Genomic DNA, 23,662 nt, shown 5'->3' on the forward strand with positions numbered 1-23,662 from the left:
CATGCCCCTCACAATTTTATAATCCTCTGCAAGGCCAGCCCTCAGCCTCTGACACTCCAAGGAAAGTAGCCCCACTCTATTCAGACTGTCCCGATAGCTCAAACCCTCCAACTCTTCAACCTTGGCAACGTCCTTGGAAATTTTCTTTTGAACTCTGGGTGCTTTAGCACATCAGCAGATGCAATATGCCTGACCTGAATGTGCTTGATATTCCAGGTAAGAACATATAGAACATAGAACATTACAGCACAGCACAGGCCCTTCGGCCCTCGATGTTGTGTCAACCTGTCATACCGATCTGAAGCCCATCTAACCTACACTATTCCATGTACGTCAATATGCTTATCCAATGACGACTTAAATGTACCTAAAGTTGGCGAATCTACTACCGAGTTGCAGTGTGCCATTCCGCTGTTCAGATACTCTAACTCACATAACAAGATTCAATGATAAATTAAGAAAAGCTAGAAAACATCAAGGAACTCAAAAGCAATTGTGAAGGCTGGACAGCCATGAAAATCCTCTTTTGAGTGCACAATGCTTTGGTGGGAAGCATCAAAGCAAACCTCACCAACTGAAACTTGATCCTTGTTTACTGAGTGAGCTCGGCTCGCTTCTTTGAGAACATATTCAAGTGGCCAATCCAGTGTAGCTCAGCACTTCAGTGTAGGAAGTAAATGTCTCAAGAAGTTAAGCAGAGGGAGCCGAGAGACATCTGTTTGACTTTTGCCAAAACAAAATAACTGATTGGTGAGTATTTCCAATCTATAAAGAGAAAGTAACAAAATCAATTTGAGTTCAGGTCTCCAGTTTATTTTCTTTAATTAAAAAATAGCTTGTTAGGTGTAAAATTAATACCAATACAGTGAAAAGGGGAAAAATACAGTCAAGTATAAACAACAGGAGTACTAGAACGATTTTAATTAATAACTTAATTAAACACAATAGATATGGCAGGTTGGATGATGCCATGCAGCTGTAATCTCTGGGAGCTGCTGAAAACTAAGGTGATCCATAACAAACATAATGGTAGCAAGTGTTTGCAGCTTGAACAACTTCGGTTCTGAGCTGATCTGGAGTCTGAGCTGCAGACATTGTGCTACATCAAGGTGAGGGAACGAAACCTGGACCTTTTAAATACCCTTTAAATTAGTTGATTCAAATTTGGTCCAAGATCAAAGACAGAAGCATGTGATTGTAGGTGAGGCAGGTATACAATGTCAAAAAGTCTTACAACCTGTATGGATGATAGTGGAAGCCGCAGGGAAGACAAGTGACTTGACTATGACATTATGGTCCAGGAAGCCATTCAAGCAGTGGGGTGAGCTGTACTGGGGGCACTGTTTGCCTGGTGCTTGGGTTAAGGACATCCCCTCAGGGCTGCAGAGGAACTTGAAGCAGGACGGGTAGGGATCTAGTCGTCATCTGCTTTAGTACTAAGAACATTGGAAAGACTAGGAAAGAAATTCTGCTGAAAGATTTTGAATAGTTAGGAGCTGAACTAAAATGGAGAAACTCCAAGGTAATAATTGTCAAATGATGAATAAACGAATTAACTGCATGCCTAAAGACTGGAATGGGAAGAATAGGTTTCAGTTCATGGTACATTGGCACCTTGCTAAGGTAGAAGGGAACTGTTGTAACTGACTGCTTACCTTGAAGCTTGCAAGGTCAGGTGTCTACACGAATTGAACAGCTATACAGAAGGCCTTAAACTAATTGGCAGGGCGGGGAGGCAGGGATAAAACATGGCTTGTTAGATGAAAGGATACGGCAGCATTGCCAGGCAACTATTTTGGCAATGGTACCCAGAATGGAACAGAATATACAAACTTGAAGAAACAGCAGAAAAGGGGGAATAAAAGGTGAAAAGGGGGAATAACAGGTAAAAAGGCAAAATTAATGGGTTTTTACTTCAATGCACATAGTATTTGAAACAGAATAACTTAATTAATTGCAAAAATAAAGGTTAATGAGTATCGTCTTATATTCACTAGGGAGACATGCTTACAAAATGAAAGCTCAGAACTAAATATTAGGGATACTTGACCATTAAAAAGCACAGGCGAGGAAGCAGGGTGGTGGGGTGGATTTGGAGAAAAGCCCTGTGATGAGCAATGGTATATAACTGTAAAGAAGATCATGATTCACAGCAAAGGTACACCCAAGTGAGGAAGAAGGATCTGGAAGGGGATACCCTGACCTTGGTTAACCAGGGACGTTAATGACAGTTTCAAAGTGAAAGAAAAACCATACAACATGATTAAGGTTGGTAATAAATCTGAGGATTTGGAAAAATGGCCAAAAATAAAAACAGGGAAAAATAAACTATGTGAACAAACTAGCAAGTAACATAAAAATGGACAGTAAGAGCCTCTTTAAATATATAAAAAGAGAGGCAGTGAACATAGACCCTTTAAAGAATGAGGTCGGAGAAGTAATAATGGGGAGGCAGAAAAAGCTAGGTGACACAAATAGCATTCCAAAATTATGAAATAATCAAGAGGCTTCCAATCTAGAGTCTGCTCCATGAAGCAGGATGAAATATGCTTGCACTTCCTTCCAGAAGGTATACACAGAGAGCTCTCTAATCAAGGACGTCATCACAGATTGACATTTTGAGGATCTGCAAATCCACTCGTGCTCATCTATATGATGAGAATTTCTCACTCATTCTTGTCCTCTACCACAAATTTCTTGGATAACTGTATGTGGGAGAGTCCGGGTGAACCACAAACTCTAATGAGATTATCATCTAGTTCTTTGTGAGAAGTAAAACTCCCAAGAATAATAGCTCACCTGCTCAATTGTGTTTGACTCTCTGAGATTGAATAAGTCCAGATCAGTTGCAGATCTGCTTATTGCTGGCTGACAGCATGTCAGAATCCATGAGGAAAGGCATCAACATCCCATCCATAAGTGTTAGTGGAAATGGGAGGAAAGTAAAAATCAACTGACTATTTCACTACTGAACATGAAGTAAAAAATTCTATACAAAATCACTACCAGTTGGGTCAAGTCTGCTCTGGAAAAGATGACTGGCCCTGACTAGCTTTGTACTGTATCAGACAGGTAGATTTCGTACAGTCTCAAGCTTTGTGAGGGCCCAGGTTTTGGACATTGCCTCAATCAGGGTAAGGGTAAAGCCTTTTACAGAATGTTCCACATCTACATGATAGATGTGCTTTCTAAGATTTAGTTTGAGGAGGGACAAATTTAGATCCAACTGCTTTGCTTAGGTACCATAGGTATAGTTTCAATCAACCAGAAGATTGATTTCTACAGATCAGAAAACTATCTGATCAAACTGGAGTCGGTTAGTGTTGTCCACTTTCACTGTTCTGTTCATATGCTGCACAGTAACTTTTACAGAGTCAGTCAGGGGGACATGTACCTAAGAGGGGTGAATATCCCAGGTAGTAGGGGAATGCAGGTCAAAGCCTCTCTGTACCTGGATAATACTGCCATTTTCTGTTCAAACTGGCCTTGGCAGCCTAGATACATTGAGGCAAAGGTGAATGCTGAACTGGCTGTTCCTGGGGCACACATACAGATAAACATAACTGCGGTTGAAGACTTGCTTGTCTTCCAATGTAAAGAATCGCCTTCAACAGAGCGTCGCAGACTTGCACATTCCATGGTTCAGGTGTGGCTGCAGAGTGCTGCCTACGGCTTTCACTCATAGTACGCGGAGGGTCTGGAAGCTGCAGAACCCCTCCAGGTCTGTGGGTCAGAAATGGAACATAGATCATGAACAACAAAGATTATATTGAGATGCCTCAGATTGGAACATGCTGTATTAAGGGAAGTTTAATTCTATTGCACTTTCCATTAACATTCAAGTTGAAATATTTGCACTGTATTTTTTCAAATTTTAGGAGCAAAACATTTTTAAATTACAATTTTCACACACTGCTTTTAACAAAAGTGCCATAATAATAAACACAAAGCATGGAACTCATTGTTAGCTCTTTTGGCTCACTGATGAAGATGTCTGCAGTTATCAATGAGAACATGAATGAAGTTATCCAAAATGTTAACATGTCCTTGTTATGTTGATGGAGTTCCAATGAAAGATATTCCAACTTCTCATGGCTTTTTCAGATTTTCCGAACTTTCTGAAATGTATTGCGTTCAATTATTTATTAATATAAAAATAATTAGACACTCCCCAAGCACAGCGTTGCATTAGTGCCTCCAAATCCAAATGAATTAGTCAGTGCAATACGCCTTTTTGAAGTTATCCATTCTTGTGCTGTTATAGGAACATAATTCAAATCAAAATCAGGGTCTGTCTTATCGAGATTCAGTGTAGGAGGCAAGATCCCATGAAAGCAGGCCAATGCTGTAAATGCAGTTTCAATGGCTCCGGCTGCTCCCAGGAGGTGACCAGTGGCTCCTTTAGTGGAAGAAACAGCAAGGGAACGTGAATGCTCTTTAAACAGTCTCTTAATGGCTTGGTTCTCAGCTGCATCCCCTAGTGGCGTTGACGTGGCATGGGCATTGATGTATGTAACATTTTCTGGCGTTATTCCGGCATCATTCATTGCAGCTGACATACATCTGAGAAAAGTCAGAGTTAATACCAAATTACATTCACACAAGTCTCAAGTGAGATTAAATTAAAAATATTAACCTACAAGAAAAGCATGTAATTGTATGTGCTAAATTAAGGCTCACTATTGGAAAGCTAGTCTGTTCTTTCTCTACAAAATGCTGCCTGACCTGCTATATTTTCCCAGTAGGTATGCTTTTTATTTATCATTAAACACTAAAATGTAGGTTATAAATTGTGAGGGCTCTTGTGATACAGTGTAGTAACTGTACCTCTTAGACAGGGGATCCGGGTTCAAGTCTCACCTGATCCAGACATGTGTAATAAGACCTCTGAACGTGTTAATTAAAAATATCTTGGTTACAAATTATGTGACTAGCTAATATGTTATACTTTTTCAATCTCAAAATTGTACAGATAGGTCACCTCAAATTTGGCACCCTTGGGATTGAGACCTTCCTAGATTTCAGATATTTTCAGATTTCCATTGGGTGGTTGAGTTGAGGTTGGTTTAGTTCAAGGCAGGTTGGGTGGGATCAAGAGTTAGAACACAGACAGTACAGCACAGGAAAAGGCTCTGCAGCCTACCATGTATGACTAATGATGATGACATCTGAAACTAATCCCATCTACCTGCATATAGTCCGTATCCCTCAATTCTTTGTATGTTCATGTGTCTGTCTAAATGGCCCTTAAACTTTGCTATCATATCTGCTTCTACCATCTCCCCTGGCAGCGCGTTCCAGGTACCTATTACCATCTGTGAAAAAAAACCTGCCTTGCACACCTGAAAACCTACTCCCCCCTCACCTTAAACCTATGGTCCCTGCTTGTTGACATTTCTGTCTTCAGAAAAAACTCCAACTATTCACCCTATCCATGCTTTTCATAATTTTATAAATGTCTACCAGGTCAGCCTCTGAAGCTCTAGCTAAAACAATCCAAGTTTGTCCAATCTCTTCTTATAGCTAATACACTCTAATCCAAGCAAAATATTCCAGTAAACCTCTTCCGCATCCTCTCCAAAGAATTCAAATTCCCCCAGTAGTGTGGTGACCACAACTGTATACAGTACTCCAAATGTGGAGTGACCAAAGCCTCATGTTGCTGTAACATGACTTGCCAACTTTTGTATTCAATGTCCTGACCAATGAAGGAAGCATGTCATAAGCTTTCTTTACCACCTTTTCCACTTGTGTTGCCTCTTTCAGGGTGCTATGGACTTGGGCCTGATGTTTTCTCTGTCTATCAATGCTTCTAAAAGTCTGGCCATTTACAGTATACTTTCCTCTTGCATTGGGCTTTTCAAAATGCATCAGTTCACACTTGTCCGAAATAAAGTCCATTGGCCATTTCTCCCTGTCTCTTCTCTCCTGCAACAGCGATAGGGTTCCCCTTGTCCTCAGCTATCATCACATCAGCATCCACATCCAGAAGATCATCAGACACCACTTCCACCAGATCCAGTGAGATGCCACTGCCAAACACATATTCCCCTCCCCTCTCCACCGCCTTCCGTAAGGGACTGTTCCCTCCAGGACACTTTGGTCCACTCTTCCTTCATTCCCAACATCCTCCCACAGCCCCAAGGCACCTTCCTCTGTGAGCGCCAAAGGTGTAACACCTGCCCATTTACATCCTCCCTCCCCCATATACAAGGGCCCAAACACACCTTTCACGTGAAGCAGCACTTTATTTGTATTCCCACAAACTAGCCGGTTGCATTCAGGCTCAAAATGCGGTTTCCTCCACATTGAGGAAACAAAGGGTAGATTGGGTGACTATTTCACAGAACATCTACATTCTGCACACAAAAGAGGCCCTGAGTTTCCAGTTGCCTGCCACTTTAACACACCACCCTGTTCCCTGGCCAATATCTGTGTCTCAGGCTGACTGTAATGTTCCAGCAAAGCTCAGAGCAAGCTGGAAGAACAACATTTTCTGCTTGGGGACCCTGTAGCCCTCCGGACTCAATATCAAGTTCAATCATTTCAAGGCCTAAACTCTCCCATGTCCTACCCCACACACCAGACCTTGTTATCACATAGCCCGCCATTACACACTACCTATTGTTAGACACTGACAGTCCCCATTAACAGCTCTTCACCTTCCTAGCCAGATCGTTATCAACTCCTTTGTCTGTCCACTGTTCTTTCTCTTTGGGTTCTATTCCCACCTATCATTTACTCCTTACCCTCTCACCCTCCCCTATCTTCTGCACATAAATCAACATTTTCCTCACTACCATCAGTTCTGAGGAAGGTTCATTGGACCCGAAACGTTAACTCTGATTTTTCTTCACACATACTGCCAGACCTGCTGAGCTTTTCCAGCGACTTCTGTTATTGTTTGTCATTTCTCTGCCTGTCCTATATCCTTCCTCACTAACTACAACTCACCAATTTTCTGCTCATCCGCAAACTTACTAATCAAATCACTTACATTTTCATCCAAATCATTTATATGTATTACAGAAAGGGGATCCAGGGGTGATCCTTTTTGAACATCACTGAGCACAGACTTCCAGTCAGAGAAACATCCCATCACAACTACCCTCTGTCTTCTCTGGGCACGTGAATTTAGATTCTATGTGATTTGATCTTCTGGACCAGCCAACCATGAGGAACCTTACCAACTGCTCTAGTAAAGTCTGTATAGTCAACATACAATGCCTTATCCTCATCAATCATCTTTGTCACTTGCACAAAAAAAAACTTAGTTTGAGAGACAAATTCTCCCCTGCAAAAATCCATGCTGACTATCCCTACTGACTCCATTCTTCCCCAACTCCAAGTAAACCTGTCCCTAAGAATCTTCTCCAATAATTTTCCTACCATTCATGTAAGGTTCACTCATTAAATATTTCACAAGATAGCGGAGAGGCTGATTTTCCAGTCTGCCAAATCTAGGGAACAGGTCTATTGCTAAGACTGAGATGGGGAGCCAGTTTATCTCTTATAAGGTATGAAACGTTTGAAATGTCTCCCCCAATGAACTCAGGAGTTCTAAGGCACTAAGTAGTGGAGTTGGTGTAGACTGTCAGCCATGATTATACTGCATAGCAGGAGTTCAATGGATCAAGTGGCCTACTCTTTCTCATATTTCTTATGTTCTTAAATAACAATTTGGCAAAGTGCACATCTCAGGCTTTGAGCTTATAAGTAAAATTAAATAACATCATGGTGTGGCATGGTAGTTCACTGCTGCCTCACACTGTCAGGGACCCAGGTTTAATTCTAGTCTTAGGTGACAATCTTACATGGAATCTGCATATTCTCCATGTCTTTGGAGATTTCCTCCACAGTCCAAAGGTGTTAGGTGGACTGGCCAAGGTAAGCTGCCCGCAGTGTCCCGGCATGTGTAGGCTATATGGATTAGTGGGGATAATGTGGGAGAGTTTATGTCTAGTTGAGATGTTCTTGAAGGGATTGGTGTGGACTCACTGGGCCAAATGGCCCTCTTTCTTCACTGTAGGGATTCTATGACTCTAGGGTCAAACAGGCAGTTTAAAAGCCTCCAGGGCTACAACAGTAACCTAGTGTCTCTAACATAGCAAAACATTCCAAGATGCTTCACAGGAATATTATCAAACAAAATTTGACATTGAGCCACATAAATAGACAGGAAGGCAGATGACCACCAGCTTGGTCAAAGAATCAAGAAAGGAGACAGACACAAAGCAAGAAACTTTCTGCCAGTTATCCTGACATTTGTCACTGGGAAAATGCCATAATCAATTATTAAAGAGATGTTGAGAAAATAGTGACTCAACTAAGCAGGGTCAACACATATTTCCGCATGGGAAATTTATTGAAGTTCTTGAGCATAAAGCAATGAGAGTAGATAAAGGGAACCTATAACTGTAGCACATTAGATTCCAAAAAAATCATTTGATAAGGTATCCCTAAAAGGATTATTGAGCAAGATGAAAGCTTATGATTTTAGTGATGACATATTAGCATGGATAGAGGGCAGATTAACTAATTGGAAACATAAATGAAATAATTGTGTCAATTTGAGATGGTAACCTTTAAAACATGGAGTGCCACAAGGATCATTGCTGGGGCCTCAGCTATTTGTGATTTGTGCAAAATGATACAGATAAGTTAAATCAGTAGGTAAATATTGGCACATGGAGTATAATGCAAATTTGAAGCTGCTCACTTTGGCAGCAAGATGGAAAAACAGAATATTCTTAAATGGACAGAGACTGCAGTAGAAAGGGATTGGAGTATCACTGTGCATAAATCACAAAACATCAGCATACAGGTACAGCAATCAGGAAGACAAACAGAATGTTGGTCCTAATTTGGATGACCTTTCTTCAGAAGTGTGGTTGGATTGAGTGGTTAAAGTGATAGATTAGAAAACCACTGGGGTTTCCCCACACAGGGGGTTCTGAAGAAAGGTCACTGCACCTGAAACATTGACTCTGCTTTCTCTCCACAGATGCTGCCAGACCTGCTGAGTTCCTCCAGCAATTTCTGCTTTGTTTCAGATTTCCAGCATCCATAGTTCTTGTCTTTTGTTTAGCAAGAAGGTTATGATGGAGCTCTATATAACTTTAGTTAGGCCAAAGATGGAATCCTGGGTGCAATTTGGATTGCCATATTACAGGGAGCATGTGATTGTACAAGAGAAGGTGTAGAGGAGATTCACCAGGATGTTGACTGAGCTGCAGTGATTCAGCTATGAAGAAAGACTACACAGGCTGGGGTTGCTTTCCTTAGAGAAGTCCCAAGAGGGGACCTGATTGAGATGTAAAAAATTATGAGGGCACAGATAAGGCGCATAGGGAGAAATGTTTCCCCTTAGTAATGGGTCAATAACCAGGAACACATTTAATGTACACAGTGGAAAGTTTAGAAGAGTTTTGAGGAAAATTGTTTTCACTCAGAGGGTGGTGGATATCTTAACTCACTGCCTGCAAGGATGGCACAGGCGAGAACCCTCAAAACATTTAGGAAGTTATTTAGATGAGCACTTGAAACAATTGGTGGCCATACCTTTTTGTTTTTTTTTCACAGGATGATGGCATCGCAGGCAAAGCCAGCATGTTTCTCACCCTTAACTGCCCTTGAACTAGATGCTTTACAAGGCCACTTCAGAATCATTTCAGAATTATTGCTCTGAGACTGGAGTGACATGTAGGCCAGACCTGGTAAGGATTGCAGAATCTTTCCCTAAAGAACAACAGAGAGTCATATTCTTTGTAAAATGTTAATTAATGATAGCCTTATACCCTGCTTTTTGTGAGGAGACTAATTTGCAATTCCAGATTTATTTACAAATGCAAATTCACTAAAATCCCACCAACTGCAAAGGTGACATTTGAACTCATGTCCCCATAGCATTTGTTTGGGCGTCTGAGTTACTAGTCCAATGACATTACCACTACACTACCTCCCCTTCAATTTGACATCTACTAAGATCTTAAGCTCCGGAATTCTTCCTTTGTCTTCCTTTAAGTTACTCCTTAAAGTCTACATCTTTGACCAAGATTTTGCACATTTGTCCTAATGCTCCTTATGTTCTGTTTGGTCATTCTTCTGAAAAGAGTTTTGAGACTTCTACATTACATTTGAAGTGTTACATAAGTTTGCATTGTTGTAGGAATCTAAAATTCTGAAGGCACATCTGGGGAAAACATTATAATTGAACCAAGTTATTCAGAGTTTCTCATCTCAACTCAGCTCATTTTGCCTGGTGAAGCAATTTCATTAAGCAATACGTGGAGTAACCAATACTTACCCAAGTCAACTTTGTATTTGACACTAATTATAAACAGTCTACTTAAACAGAGCCGATTAGTTTTCTTCCAAATTGGAAATCTATTTGTCCCTACACAACAGCTGATCTTTAAGCACTCTTATGGCACTATCTTTGAACTGTTCAAGCTCCATCTGTTCCACAGGTATGCCATAACACATCTGAACAGATTGATTAAAAATATCTAGATTGGCTGGTCTCAGCAAGCAGTAGCCGTTTAAAAAAAAGTCAATAGCAGTCCAGCTCCCAAAAGCTCATATTTATAAACATACAACCTGATACACTGGCTGTGCAGACAAGTCAGGATCTGTGTTATTGAATCATACTTGAAGCCATTTGGACAACTTCCTTGTTTGATTGTTATTACACACTATCGGACTGGATGACTCCATACAATAACAGGGGATCTAAACTCCATAATGAAATCATTCCTCTCCAAATATTAATCATGAGTTCTTTTCTCATATTGTCACTCAGTTGTTTCCAATTTCTCTAATCTATAAACTCCACGCTCAATTACTCAAGATACCTCAGTACATATAGTGAAGAACTGAAGGAAGATTTTTTTCCCCTGCTCAAACCAATGAATATATTGAACAGACTGTAAGCAAAGGCAGATAGTACTGCATCATCAATCAATTAGTTATAATGAGAGCTGGGCTGAAATTGAGAAATAAAAGTTTGGTGGCACAGTGATAGTGTCCCTATATGTGAGCCAGAAAGTCTGGGCTCAAGTCCCCCTCCAGGGCTTGATGACCATGGAATGTGTATTTATAATATGGTTCAAGAGCTCTGTCATCAACTTGTAAATCCTTCTGATTCAGCTGTGGTAAAAGGCAGCAGCAGAAAGGTCTCCTCGTCAGTTATGCTTGATGTGGAGTGGTTCCTCTCTGGTGAAAGGCTAGTGACCTATTTTTGTGAGAATGTAACGTCATTAATGATAATGCCACTGGACCAGTAATCCAGATCCCAGCTAATGTTCTGAAGACATGTTCAAATCCCAACACGGTAGTTGGTACAATTTAAATTCAATTTTTACAAATCTGGAATTGAAAACTAGTTTTGGTAACCGTAACTACAAAATTGATTGTTGTAAGAACTCATCTGGTTCACAAATGTGCTTAAGGCAAAGTAATTTGCCATATTTAGCTGGTCTCACTAACAGTGTCAGTCCGAAACTGCAGGAATGTTGTTCACACTAAACTGCCCTCTATAAATGGCCTAGTAAGCTTTCAGTTCAAGGGTAATTTGGGTAGGCAAACAAACCCTGCCAGTGATAGCTACACTGAAAAATGGACCAAAAAGCACTATTCCAACTGGGTCAATTACTGCTCCCCAAGGGTACTCTCAATCATCAACTTAGTGATGGCAGAGTTCAGCCACTTAACCATAGATGACAGAATTTTAGTAGTTCGATAGCTGAGAATTAATGACAGACATTTAAGAAAATAGTTCTTGGCTTACAGTAAAGATACATCCTGGGATGAAGAAGGGCCCTAGGAAGAAAATAAGCCAACCTTGGTTAACCAGAGAAGTTTGTGCTAGTATTAAATTGAAAGAAAATGCAAAATGTGCAAAGATTAGTGCTAAGTCAAAGAATTGGGAAAGTTTTGAATACCATCAAAAGACAATGAAAAAACTGCTAAAGAGGGAGAAGGTAAACACAAAGCATATATTTGCGTGTAATGTTAAGACGGAAAACAAGAGCTTCTTTAAATTTACAAAGAGGAAGAGAGAAGCCAAAGTGAACATAGGCCCCTGAGAGAACAAGGTTAAGGAAATAATAATGGGAAACCAGGAAACGATAGAGGAGTTGAATAAGTACTTTGCACAAGTTATCACAGTAAAATACATTAATAGCATTCTAAAATTACTAAGTAATGAAGGAACAGAAAGCACAAGAAATAAATACAAAACTACCACTAGAGGAAAAAAAAGCTAGGGAAATTAATGGGGCTAAAGACTGGTAAGTTCCCCAGACCTGCTGAGATGCAAACTAGGAAGTCAAAGGAAATAGCTACAGAGATATTGGTTGAACTGACAGTAATTTTCCAGAAATTCTTAGATTCTGGAAAAGTCCCACTATAAAACTGTTAATGTAACACTTTAATTTAAAAATGAAGGAGACAAAAATGGGTAACTATATTCAAGTTAGCTTAACAGCTGTTATTAAATGCTACAGTCTCTCAGAAAAGATCTAAAAGTAGAACATTTAGAAATATATATTACAATCAAGCAAAGCCAGCTTTACTTTTTGATGAGGAAGATACACCTGACAAATTTACAAGAATTCTTTAAGGCGGTAATACACAGGATAGATAAAGGGGAAGCTGTGGGTGTAATACATTAGATTTTGGGAAGGCATTTTAGGCTACTTAATAAGACCCCATGCTGTTACAGGATATATATTACATGGATAGTGGACTGGCTAACTAATAGAACACAGTTGGAATAAGGGAATCATTTTCAGGCTGGCAACCTATAACTAGTGGATCACCTCAGGAATTAGTGCTGGGGCCACAATTATTTATATATATATATATAGATGACATTTATTAGGAAAAGAATGTGCTATAGTCAAAAGTGTGGATGACATTAAAATACATGGAAACACAAGTGTTTAAGGTGACTCAAAGAGATTGGAGAGGGATTAAACAAGTTGGCAAAAATCTGGCAAATGGAACATGGAAAAATGTGAGGTTATGCGCTTTAGCAGAAAGAATAGAGGAGCTAATTATTCAACAGGTAATACAGGAGACAAATAAAATGCTGGCTTTTATTTTTGAGGAAATGGAGTTTAAAAGTAGGGGTTTATTGTTAAAAATATACAAGGCTCCAGTCAGACCACAGCTGGAATATTGTGAACAGTTCTGGGCCCTTACTGTAAGCAAAGATATGCTGGCATTGGAGGCAGTCAGAGAAGGTTAGAGTATCTTACGAGGATAGGTTGAGTCGGTTGGACCCGTTCTCATTGGAATTTAGAAGAATGAAGGTGATCTCATTGAAACATACAAGATTCTTTGGGGACTTGACAGGCTAGATATGGAAAGTGCATTTAAGGAACGTGATGGAATACTCTTCTGGATGACTGCAACACCAATAGCACTCAAGAAGCTCACACTATCTGGGGCCATAATATTAGTAGCCCACTTGGGGGGCACCTCCACTAATGGCACACAAGTGGAGGCCATGTGTAATATTTAGAAGGTAATCTGCAGTAACCCACCAAGGTTTCTCAAACAACACCTCAATAACCCACTATCTCTACCATCTAGAAGTACAAGGGCAGCAGGTGAATGGGAACATGTGTGGGTAAATTACATCCAGCAAGTTCAAAGATCCTGAACTCATAATGTGTAAAGTGTATGAATGTTTAATGTGCTGGAATTCTTTTAACTGATGCAATTAATTTCATAATGCAATAGGTACCGCCTACTAAAATGCCAAAGGAATATGAATTCAGAACCAAATCTTGTCACTGCTTTCTCAAACCCCAATTATTTAGCTAAATGAAACTATGATTACTGAAATGAGAATGAAGATAATGGAAGCACTGTCTCTGTTGTACACTGCAACTGTACTCGTCATTTCACACCAAATTAAATGTTGGCCGTTCCGTGGGATGCATTTCATGTTACATCATTATACTGACAGAATCTGTTTTTTTTTAAGAAGGTTGTGCTGACTAATATGAAAATTTGTAGTCAAGTCAATCTGCACGGCTTCAATTGCTACATGGAGCTGCCTCTCTTAATTACAGGGTGAAAGGGAGTTTGAGGAAATAAATGAATAATGGCATCTCAGCAATTGTGTCCTCTCCATGCTGATTCCTTTACTTGTCCTTCAAATTCATGTAACGAGTCATATTCAGGGCACTTGCATAAACAATATAGCACAGTACCAAAGCAAAATACTGCAGATGCTGAGAATGAGAGATTGAAAACAGAAGTCCTGGAACGTTTCAGATTTATCATCATCATGCTCGTGCCTCACTTCTGCCAGACCATCTCTTCCAGGGAGAAAACAGGTTTCAAAGATAGTAGGAACTGCCAATGCTGAAGAACCTGTGATAACAAGGTGTAGAGCTGGATGAACACAGCAGGCCAAGTAGCATCAGAGGAGCAGGAAAGCTGACATTTTGGGCCTAGACGCTTCTTCAGAAATCATTTCTACATCTTGTATCTCAGATTCTCCAGCAACTGCAGTTCCTACTGTCTCTGAAACAATTTTAACCCCACTGCGAAGCCTCTTCTAAGGATGCCTACGCTGAAGAAGTTACCCTCTTCCCTCTGGAAAAACTTCAGTGGAACTCTCTCCCATTGCAACTCTCTCGTAATCTCTTCGGCCTTGAAACTGCTTGACCATGTCCTGAAGCAAACCAGGTGCTACAGCCACATCACCTTTCTTAGTACCTGCCTATGGAACCAGATCATCCCCAATGGACTACAGCCTATATTCTGGCCTTCCCAATTTGGGCCCAAACCGTGACAATGTCTACATTCAGAACATTGAGATCCTTCAGAAGCGTTTCTCCCTGTGACTCCTGAAACACACACTCGCAGCAATGTGCCGGCAACTCCTGACATTACAATCAAGCCTACCCCAGCTCAGGGCCTCCCTCCCCCAGACCTGCAAAGGACCTTTCCTGTTTTTTTTCTTCTTTGTAGGATCCACAATCTGATCTCACAATTCTACTCAGCTTTATTGGACACTAAAAACCATAAGTACAGTAAACTTCCTGGGCGTACATGGAATAGTGTAGGTTAGACGGGCTTGAGATTGGTATGACAGGTCAGCACAACATCGAGGGCCGAAGGGCCTGTACTGTGCTGTAATGTTCTATGTTCTAAAACAGGCTTCCTCCACTTCTCAAATCCCCAACCCTACCCAGGGACTTCCCCACAATATGCCCATCACCACTGGCCACGTGGCCACTGTCGGAGCACCCACAGATGACATCACATCCTCTGCTGCCGGGTATACCACTTCTGGGACAGTAAACGCCATCTACACCGCTGCTGATGCCACCGCCTCCATTTCTGAGACCAACATCACCGACACAAAGGACGCACCTCCTGTCACCGCTGCTGCCGCTGCCTGCCCCACTCCACCCACCACCAACGCAACCCTGCCCACTGCCAACCAATGCAACTCCACCCACAGCTGACACCACATGGCCCACCACCGACGCTGATATCGCACTGCCCACCACCGTCACAGCCAGCAGCTCCAGAGGAGACAGCAGCCCCCAGCCCTGCCGAGTCTTCACCATCCCCCCAGACCTCCCCCTTACTGAGTACAAAAGGTCAGTCCTCAGTAAAGGGCTCACCTTTGTCACCCTCCACCCACACTTCAACGAATACCAGTCATGCTTGGACGTTGAACAGTTTTTCCGCCACCTCCGCGCTTACTTCTTCAACGGTAAACCTAACCCTCCCTCTACTGACCCCTTCTCCTGCCTCCAACACAACCCCTCCTCCCAGACACCACCCCAAGACTTCCTACCCTCCCTCGACCTCTTCATCTCCAACTGCTGTCGAGACATCAATCGCCTCAACCTCTCCATCCGTCTCACTCACTTCAACCTCTCCCCCACAGAACATACAGCCCTCCGCACCAAGCCCAACCTCACTATAAAACCCGCAGAACAGGGAGGTACAGTTGTAGTATGGTGCACTGACCTCTACATCACTGACGCCAGGCACCAACTCTCCGACATCTCCTTCTACCAGATCCTTGATCATGACCCCACCCCCGACCACCAAACCATTTCTGAAGAAGGGTCGAGGCCCGAAACGTCAGCTATCCTGCTTCTCTGACGCTGCTTAGCCTGCTGTGTTCATCCAGCTCTACACCTTGTTATCTCAGAAAAGAGGTTTGCACTGTTCCAGGATTTTGAGGCTGAATAGAATGGTAATATTTGTCCTCATATGCAACCACTCAACCTTTTGCAATTTCAACTGGATAGTTAAAAATTCTGCTTGCTACGTTAGGCTGGCAGATAGATTTGCACAATTATTCCATAAACGTCACAACAACCTGTCTGCTTCTACATTACAGCAGTTTGAACAGGTTGTTTCTTCGTACAACAATGTCAAGCTCTTAACAGTCACAGTATTTCATCTGAATTTATTAAATCACTGAGGTCAATTTTAACCCTCAGCATGTGGAAAATGTGGGAGAGGTCAAAGCCAGTTAAGTTTGTTTACAATATTTTGTTATAAGCAGGTTAGTGCTTAATTATGATTTAGAAACCACAACTTTTCACAGCATTGTTATGTTATTTTGACTGCAACTTAGAGACCAACTGGTCTAGTAGCAAAACTACCATAAGAAACCACATTAAGCATTTCTTTTCCTGTTAGGCGAATTCTGAGAAGAACCAGTGACATTCCAACTTCTCCAGTTTCAAGTAGGGATTCATAGGCCTTCTCTGCTGCCAACTTCCTTCCCTATCCTCAGACCAGCGGTAAGGGAACTGTCAATGTTTCCCACAACACAGTATTCATAGTATTCATGTTGGAACATGAAGGTAATAAATAGAACACATATGTCATGTATAACTAATGTAGCCTATTTAATGGTTAAAAGGAAACCAGTAGGTCATATCCTCGTCTTGAAAACCTGTTAACCCAGAAATCATCACTACAGTTAATGAATACCTTCAATATGTTCACTGACTACACACAACACTACCTCTCTAAAACGTTTTATTATTGTGCTTGTTCACATCAAGCTATAAATGACTCAATAAATTCCAGCTTCTGATTCATTGTAGATAATAGAATTGTCAGCCCCTATTCTGCTGAAATTCTCTTTATAAACTTACTTCCAATGAGCTACATCTTTCCCCACCTTCAACTGCTTCCATACAATTTACTTCTTTGATCATGCCATAATTCACAGCTGATTTTTCTGCTTTCCTGCAAGTGTCTTTGGGCATTTTGCGATATGAAAGATGTTATGAGAATGGAAGTTGTTCTTGTTGCAGTACATCAAAACGCACATTTGCACGCAAGTCAAAGTAACTCAGCTTAATCTGTCTGCCTGGTTGATCCTACAGTTAGCTGTTATAGCTCCCAACTGATACCACCACCATCCCCCACCCCACCCAGTGCCCAGTCCAGAAATTCTTTCAACTTGTCAACACTTCTCTTCACAATTTTGAACTTGCATCCACGTGCCTTCCTATCATGAACTAGTTTGAAGTAATGTTCTGTATTTACTTTTCCATATTATATAGTTCCATAAGTAAAACTTTCAAATTTCAAGCTGAAAGATCCAGGATTCTCCAGACTTTCCTAATAATTCAAGTTTATCCTCTGTAATTCCAGCACAGGAGTCACAGAAACCAGCATAATTTTGTTTGTATAATTTTCCTGTGGTCAATGTGGTATCACCAAAATATTATAGCACAGGAAATAGGAGCACGAAAAGTCCATTTGGCTTCTGAGCTTGTTTCACAATTCAATGAGATCATGACTGATCTGCTATTTCAATGTTATTTTCCCACATTATCTTCATATCTTTTTGATACCATTAATTACGAGAAACCTATTGACCTCTGTCTTCAACATATACTCAATGACTAAGCCTCCGTCTCCCACTGGGGGCACACATGCAAGCAGAAGAATCTGCTTGGAAATTTACATCCAACACTTGAGGTTGCTAATTCAGAGGGACTTTTTGAGGATGTTTTTGTTTTATTAAATTAATTAAAGAATATTTACCAGTATTATGAGAATCAATTCCCATAATTCTATCCATAAATCAATCATGATGATTCACAGCTATATGAACTAAACACCAATTTTTGATTGATTTAGAGTATTTGAAATCTTCAGTTTCCACACCTGTAGTTTAGTATCTCCAATTCTGATCCTGATAAGATTGGTCATATCCTTCATTAGAACATCAAAATTTACCTGATGGCTCCTTCTCCTCCATCGCTGGGAGAGGTGATATGAATGGCATCCCCAGAGAGTCCATAACCAAGTATTTCCGCATAGATTCGTGCTCCCCTCATTACAGCATGTGTATACTCCTCCAGTAGCAGTACTGATGCCCCCTCTCCCATTACAAACCCCTCTCTGTCAGGGTGGAATGGACGTGAAGCCAGTTTGGGGGTAGCATTACAACTGGTGCAGAGAGCATGTGCCCTTGCAAAGCCTGTGATAGATAAGGGGTTAACACAAGCCTCAGTTCCACCAGCTAGCATCACTTCTGCATCCCCATAGAGAATTAATCTTGAAGCATCCCCAATAGCATGTGTTCCTGTGGTACATGCAGTCGATACTGCATGATTTGGACCTTTAAGTTTAAACTTAATACTGATTTGTCCAGCTGCCATATTGGGTAGAATCCTGGGGACAAAAAAAGGACTCACTTTTTTATAACCTTTGGTTGTTAATGTCACAGCAGTATTGCTAATTTCGTCAAGTGGGACCATACCCATACCAATAGCAACTCCAGTGTTGAGCTGGTCCCTTTCAGACTGAGGATACCAGTCAGAATCTTTAAGTGCAAGATTTGCCGCTCCTATTGCCATTATTGTAGCAGTTGACATAGACTTTGCTTCAGATTTTGAAACAAACATTTCTTCATTGAACTGCCCCTCCCCATCACCACGAGGCACACAAGCAGCTATTGTGCAAGGCAAGTCTCTATACTGTGACTCATCTAAAGAAATAACACCACTCTCTCCTTTCAAGATTCGGTTCCATGTGAGTTGAGTACCGACTCCAAGTGGAGACACTAAGCCAATCCCAGTAATGACAACTCGCCTTCGACGTTTTGGATGGTTGGTACTTGCGAAACAACGTGCATTCAATTCTGATCTTGTATTCTTGAGATTCAACAGTTGATACCAGAAAACCTTTGTTAGCAGCTTCTTCCTTTGCAGCAACATATCTTTTAGCTTTTATCCACAACGTTGGCAAGAAAATGCACTTGGTTTTACTGTGAACAGTAAAGATGCACAGGAAAATCATTAAAAAATCTGCAAGTAGTAAGCAAATAGTTGTGAAAAACCAAATTTCAAATCTTTGCAATGTAAGTTTTCTTGAAGACAGAATGCATGCTTAGGATAATAATGTTTAATTACAAACTGTGATAATTTCTTTATTCATTAATGGGGTGAGGATGTTGCTTGCTAGACAGCATTTATTGTCCATCCCTAATTGCCCAGAGGGTAGCTCAAAGTCAAATACATTACTGTGGGTCTGGAGTCACATGTAGGGCAGACCAGGTAAGGATGGCAGTTTCCTTCCCTAAAGAACATTAGTGAAGCAGATACGTTTTCCTGACAATCGGCAATAGATTCATGGTCATCATTAGATTCTTAATTCCAGATATTTTTATTGAATTCAAATTCCACCATCTACCAGGGTGGGATTTGAACCCAGGTCCCCAGAACATTATCCAGGTCTCTTGATTAACAGTCCAGTGATAATACAACTAGGCCATTGCCTCCCCTAAAATTTATTCCATTTTCAACTGTGATTGAACAGTTCATAAGAGATCAAGTTCAACTAAATATAACATTGAAATAAAGACACTCTGGAAAGTTATATTGCTTCTGATTTTTGTGCACTTATTCTGTTGTGTTTATTTTTCATGCAACTCTTTTTTCCCCCCAAAAAATGCACACATCACCATTCCTGTCAAAAATTAGGGAGCACTCAAACTCTGTTTCTCTACTCCCTCAACACTGCCTCAAAACAAGTTTTTAATGGGGGTGGGACATGGGGAACAGACTGCTGATTAACTTACCTTTCAATTTAACTTTGATAATATGAGGAACACACCCTAATCTGTATTCAGTATCTTGTCCTAACAGGATCATATTGCATAACAGATCATGGCGTTGTGTTGTGAGATAACAAGGTATAGAGCTGGAAGAACACAGCAGGGCAGGCAGCATCAGAGGAGTAGAAAAGCTGACGTTTTGGCTCTGGACCCTTCTTCACAATCTACAGATTTCTGATCCAGACACACAAACCAATTGTCATGTATAAATTTCACCATAACAACTGGGGGAACTTGAATGAAACTAATAAACATCTAGAATTGAAAGGTGATCTCAGCGAAGATGATGATGAAACTACCTATTGGCATGAAAACCTATCTGGTTCTCTAATGCCATAAGGGTAAGGAAATCTTCCATCTTCACCTGCTTTGGCTTACATGTGACTCCAGAACTACAGCAATGTGGGTGACTCTTAATTGCCTTGTGAAATAATCAAGTAAGCCACTCATTTCAAGGGCAATGAGGGATAGACAATAAATACTGGCCTTGCAAGTGACACCCACATTCCATGAAAGAATAAGGAAAAAAAAATACTATAAGACCATCTTGGAAGGCATGACAACCCTCAGCCTTTCTTTGTCCAACAAAAATCATCTCTTTATTCCACTGCTCATCTGCACTCTTTTCAATCAAATGCAAGCAGCATATGGGTTTCAAACATCACTGTGCCAATTACTCCTCACCTCATTTCAAATCCTTATTATGGTGGTTTTTCTTTCATCTCCTCTCTGCCTTTTATGTTTAGTTTTTTTCATGAAATCGACATCCTAATTCTTCCATCTTCAACTGCCCCCTCCTGTTTGCAAATGTCATTCAATGTTCAGATACTATCAACACTTTCCCATTTTTTAAATGTTTAACGTTGTTAAACATGCCATTAGCTCAAATGTGAATTCCTGCAGTGTGGCTAAAGTTAACAACAGCATAATGACCAATATCATAAATGGCCTTAAATTGATGTGACTGTGGAGGAAATGGGTCATTCCTGGATTTTTCACATTGTTCAGTACTATTGACTAAGGCATTCTCGTCTATCACCGATCCTCGGTTCTAGAAGGCTGTCAGCATTGGGCAATTCAAAGTTTAAATGAATCATGTAAATGCACAAATAAGTGACTGTATTTCAAAATCATATTTTAGATAAGTACAGATGTAATCATTGGGAAATTTGACTGGGGCATAGACATAACCCAGTTCTCATTTTAAAGTCAAACACTATGTCTTTAGATTAGATTAGATTCCCTACGGTGTGGAAACGAGTTTATATTATTCATGATTGTTACGACAAATCTCAAAAGCAGAGTCTTTGCTGCAGTGATCGTACCACGATCCCACTACTGGTTGAGAGGTATAATTTAAATATGATGCATTTACAAAGATAACTCTCACTAATAAAAAAATATAGTAATCCATAATGACGATAGTTTTATCAAGATAGGAAATATACATAAATAAAACACTTTTTAATACATTATAGGTTTAGATATTACACAGAATAGCTATTTAGAGTTGACCCTAATTCAGTTAAATAAAATGTAACGAATATTTGAATTTATTCATTAAAACTTGTCCTTGCAGCAAGTTGTCTATTTTGTAGCTCCAGGCTTACATTGAGAAAGTGATCTGTTATTTCACCTTTCAAATGAGCTTCTTGTATGCAAAATTACAATGAAGGAATTGTTACCTACGCTATCAATTTGTAACCAAAATGTAAAACATTCTTAAACATGCTCAAATCAATTTGACTACACAATAAGGTGGCCATTGCTGAAGGCCAAGAATATTGGACACCAATCCCCAAGGGCGTACTGGCCTAGGAGTGGGGAGAAGACATTACGCATGAGATATCACCATCATGAGCCTCTCAAATAGGGTGACCAGATGTTGGTGTGTGTCCTGACAGTTTCCTTAAATTGTTCAGATGTCCCAGCCTTAAACTTTTCCATGTACTGGAAGCATACGTTTGAATACATGGCTAAAAGTACACCCAGGGGGGTGCTTTTCCCTGCAGTCACCACAGTTTATGAGACTCTTTGCCCCAGATAGTTCAGTGTGATACTTCACATGTCCCCCCAACCCACATGTTTGTTCTGTGTGCCCTGTCAGATCAGTGTCACACTTTGTGCCCCCACTCCACCGAAGTTCGAGTGACAGTGAGCGTACACACTCAAGACAGAGGCTGCTCATTGCGGACACATGCACACACACACGCCCCTCCTCATTCAACAAACATCTATTTACACAACAAGCCAGGACAGGATGAAAGACAAGCCACTTCCAAACCTCATTTTCACATGAATTCCACCAAGGTCAGTTTGGAATGTACACCCCCCCAAGGCTAACTCAACATTAGAAAGGGCATAGGTTGAAGGTGAGTGAGGAAAAGATTTAAAAGGGATTAAGGGGCAAGTTTTTCATGCTGAGGATGACGTGTGCATGGAATGAGCTGTCAGAAGAAATTTTGGAGGCAGCTACAATTACACCATTTAAAAGGCATTTGGATGGGTACATGAGGAGGAAGGTTTAGAGAGATATGGGCCAAATGCAGGCAAATGGGTCAAGATTAATTTAGGATATCTGGTCAGAATGGATGAATTGGATCCAGAACAAGTCCTAAAGTCCTCTGTCTGCTTCCGTTCTTCATTGATCAAGATTTGGAGCCTTGCCTATCTCTCTCTAGCTCTATTTCTGGAGTTAAATGAAAAGGTAGAGCAAAAATCTTATTAAACTTCTAGATAGCTTTTAAATGATTATTTTATGAATTACTCATTTTTAATCAATTTATTATTTTGCTTAGCAAGTTATTTTATATACCCAAAACAGATCTCAGAAGGGTCTCGACCCGAAACGTCAGCTTTCCGGCTCCTCTGACGCTGCTTGGCCTGCTGTGTTCATCCAGGTCTACTGATTCTCCAGCATCTGCAGTTCCTACTATCTCAGGTAGGTGTTGCCGGGATCCTTATTGAAGGGGAACGAGAAGATCACAAGAAGTCTTAAGTATTTTTTGGAAGACCAGCAAAAGGTTAGTTCCAAGTATTGGAAAGGCTCAGCATGTCAGCAGTTTTCCGTGTGGAGAGAAAAAAGCGTTCTGTGACTTGTCGTCAAAACTAGTTAGGATCGTGATTTTTTTTAACAATATAAGAAACTTGGAAACAGAAGTACTTGGGCCCTCAGATAACAAAGTGTGGAGCTGGATGAACACAGCAGGCCAAGCAGCATCTCAGGAGCACAAGAGCAGACGTTTCGGGCCTAGACCCTTCAATTCCCCGAAAGATGGATCAGCACTACTACTTTCAGTTTCTAAAATAAACAAGACTGAGGAGGAGCCGTCCTTTGGACGAAACATAAGTAAACACAAAATAAAATGTAAGAAAACACGGGAAATATTTTTAGAGAAGGACTCGTGAACAAAGAGACAGAAGCAACTTTTCAGATTCGTCTACGCTCACTCACCAACTCCCTGAGGCGCAGGCGCAACTCAGCCATGGCCGTGCCACGACGTCACGACGTGGGCGGAGCAGGAGGTTGTC

At 40.8% G+C, this 23,662-nt stretch overlaps 1 protein-coding gene across 4 annotated transcripts; it reads right to left on the reverse strand.

The window, feature by feature from the left end:
- Nucleotides 1–811: 811 nt before the first annotated feature.
- oxsm (3-oxoacyl-ACP synthase, mitochondrial) lies at nucleotides 812–23,638 on the reverse strand. 4 transcript variants are annotated; one of them, XM_059654377.1, is made up of 4 exons: nucleotides 22,947–23,575; nucleotides 20,816–20,928; nucleotides 18,250–19,282; nucleotides 812–4,563 (listed from the first exon to the last, which is right to left on the reverse strand). In XM_059654377.1, exons 3-4 carry the CDS (start codon nucleotides 19,230–19,232, stop codon nucleotides 4,161–4,163), a joined length of 1,386 nt encoding a protein of 461 aa, XP_059510360.1. In that variant the 5' UTR covers nucleotides 19,233–19,282; nucleotides 20,816–20,928; nucleotides 22,947–23,575; the 3' UTR covers nucleotides 812–4,160. The 4 variants fall into 4 exon arrangements, with proteins under 4 accessions (XP_059510360.1, XP_048414105.1, XP_048414098.1 ...); XM_048558148.2 differs by lacking the exon at nucleotides 22,947–23,575 and adding an exon at nucleotides 22,416–22,430; XM_048558141.1 differs by lacking the exons at nucleotides 20,816–20,928; nucleotides 22,947–23,575 and adding an exon at nucleotides 23,586–23,638.
- Nucleotides 23,639–23,662: the final 24 nt, after the last annotated feature.

The sequence above is a fragment of the Stegostoma tigrinum genome, chromosome 2 (genome assembly GCF_030684315.1).
Source record: "Stegostoma tigrinum isolate sSteTig4 chromosome 2, sSteTig4.hap1, whole genome shotgun sequence".
In the NCBI taxonomy this organism is placed as follows: Eukaryota; Metazoa; Chordata; class Chondrichthyes; order Orectolobiformes; family Stegostomatidae; genus Stegostoma; species Stegostoma tigrinum.

What these genes read in the sequence shown, in the direction of transcription:
- oxsm (XM_048558141.1), bottom strand. Translation starts at nt 19,232, where the DNA reads ATGTTGCTGCAAAGGAAGAAGCTGCTAACAAAGGTTTTCTGGTATCAA. An exon ending in GGAGGAGAAGGAGCCATCAG is followed by an intron (nt 4,564 to 18,249) that starts GTAAATTTTGAT and finishes GACTTTTCTCAG; the next exon opens with ATGTATGTCAGCTGCAATGA.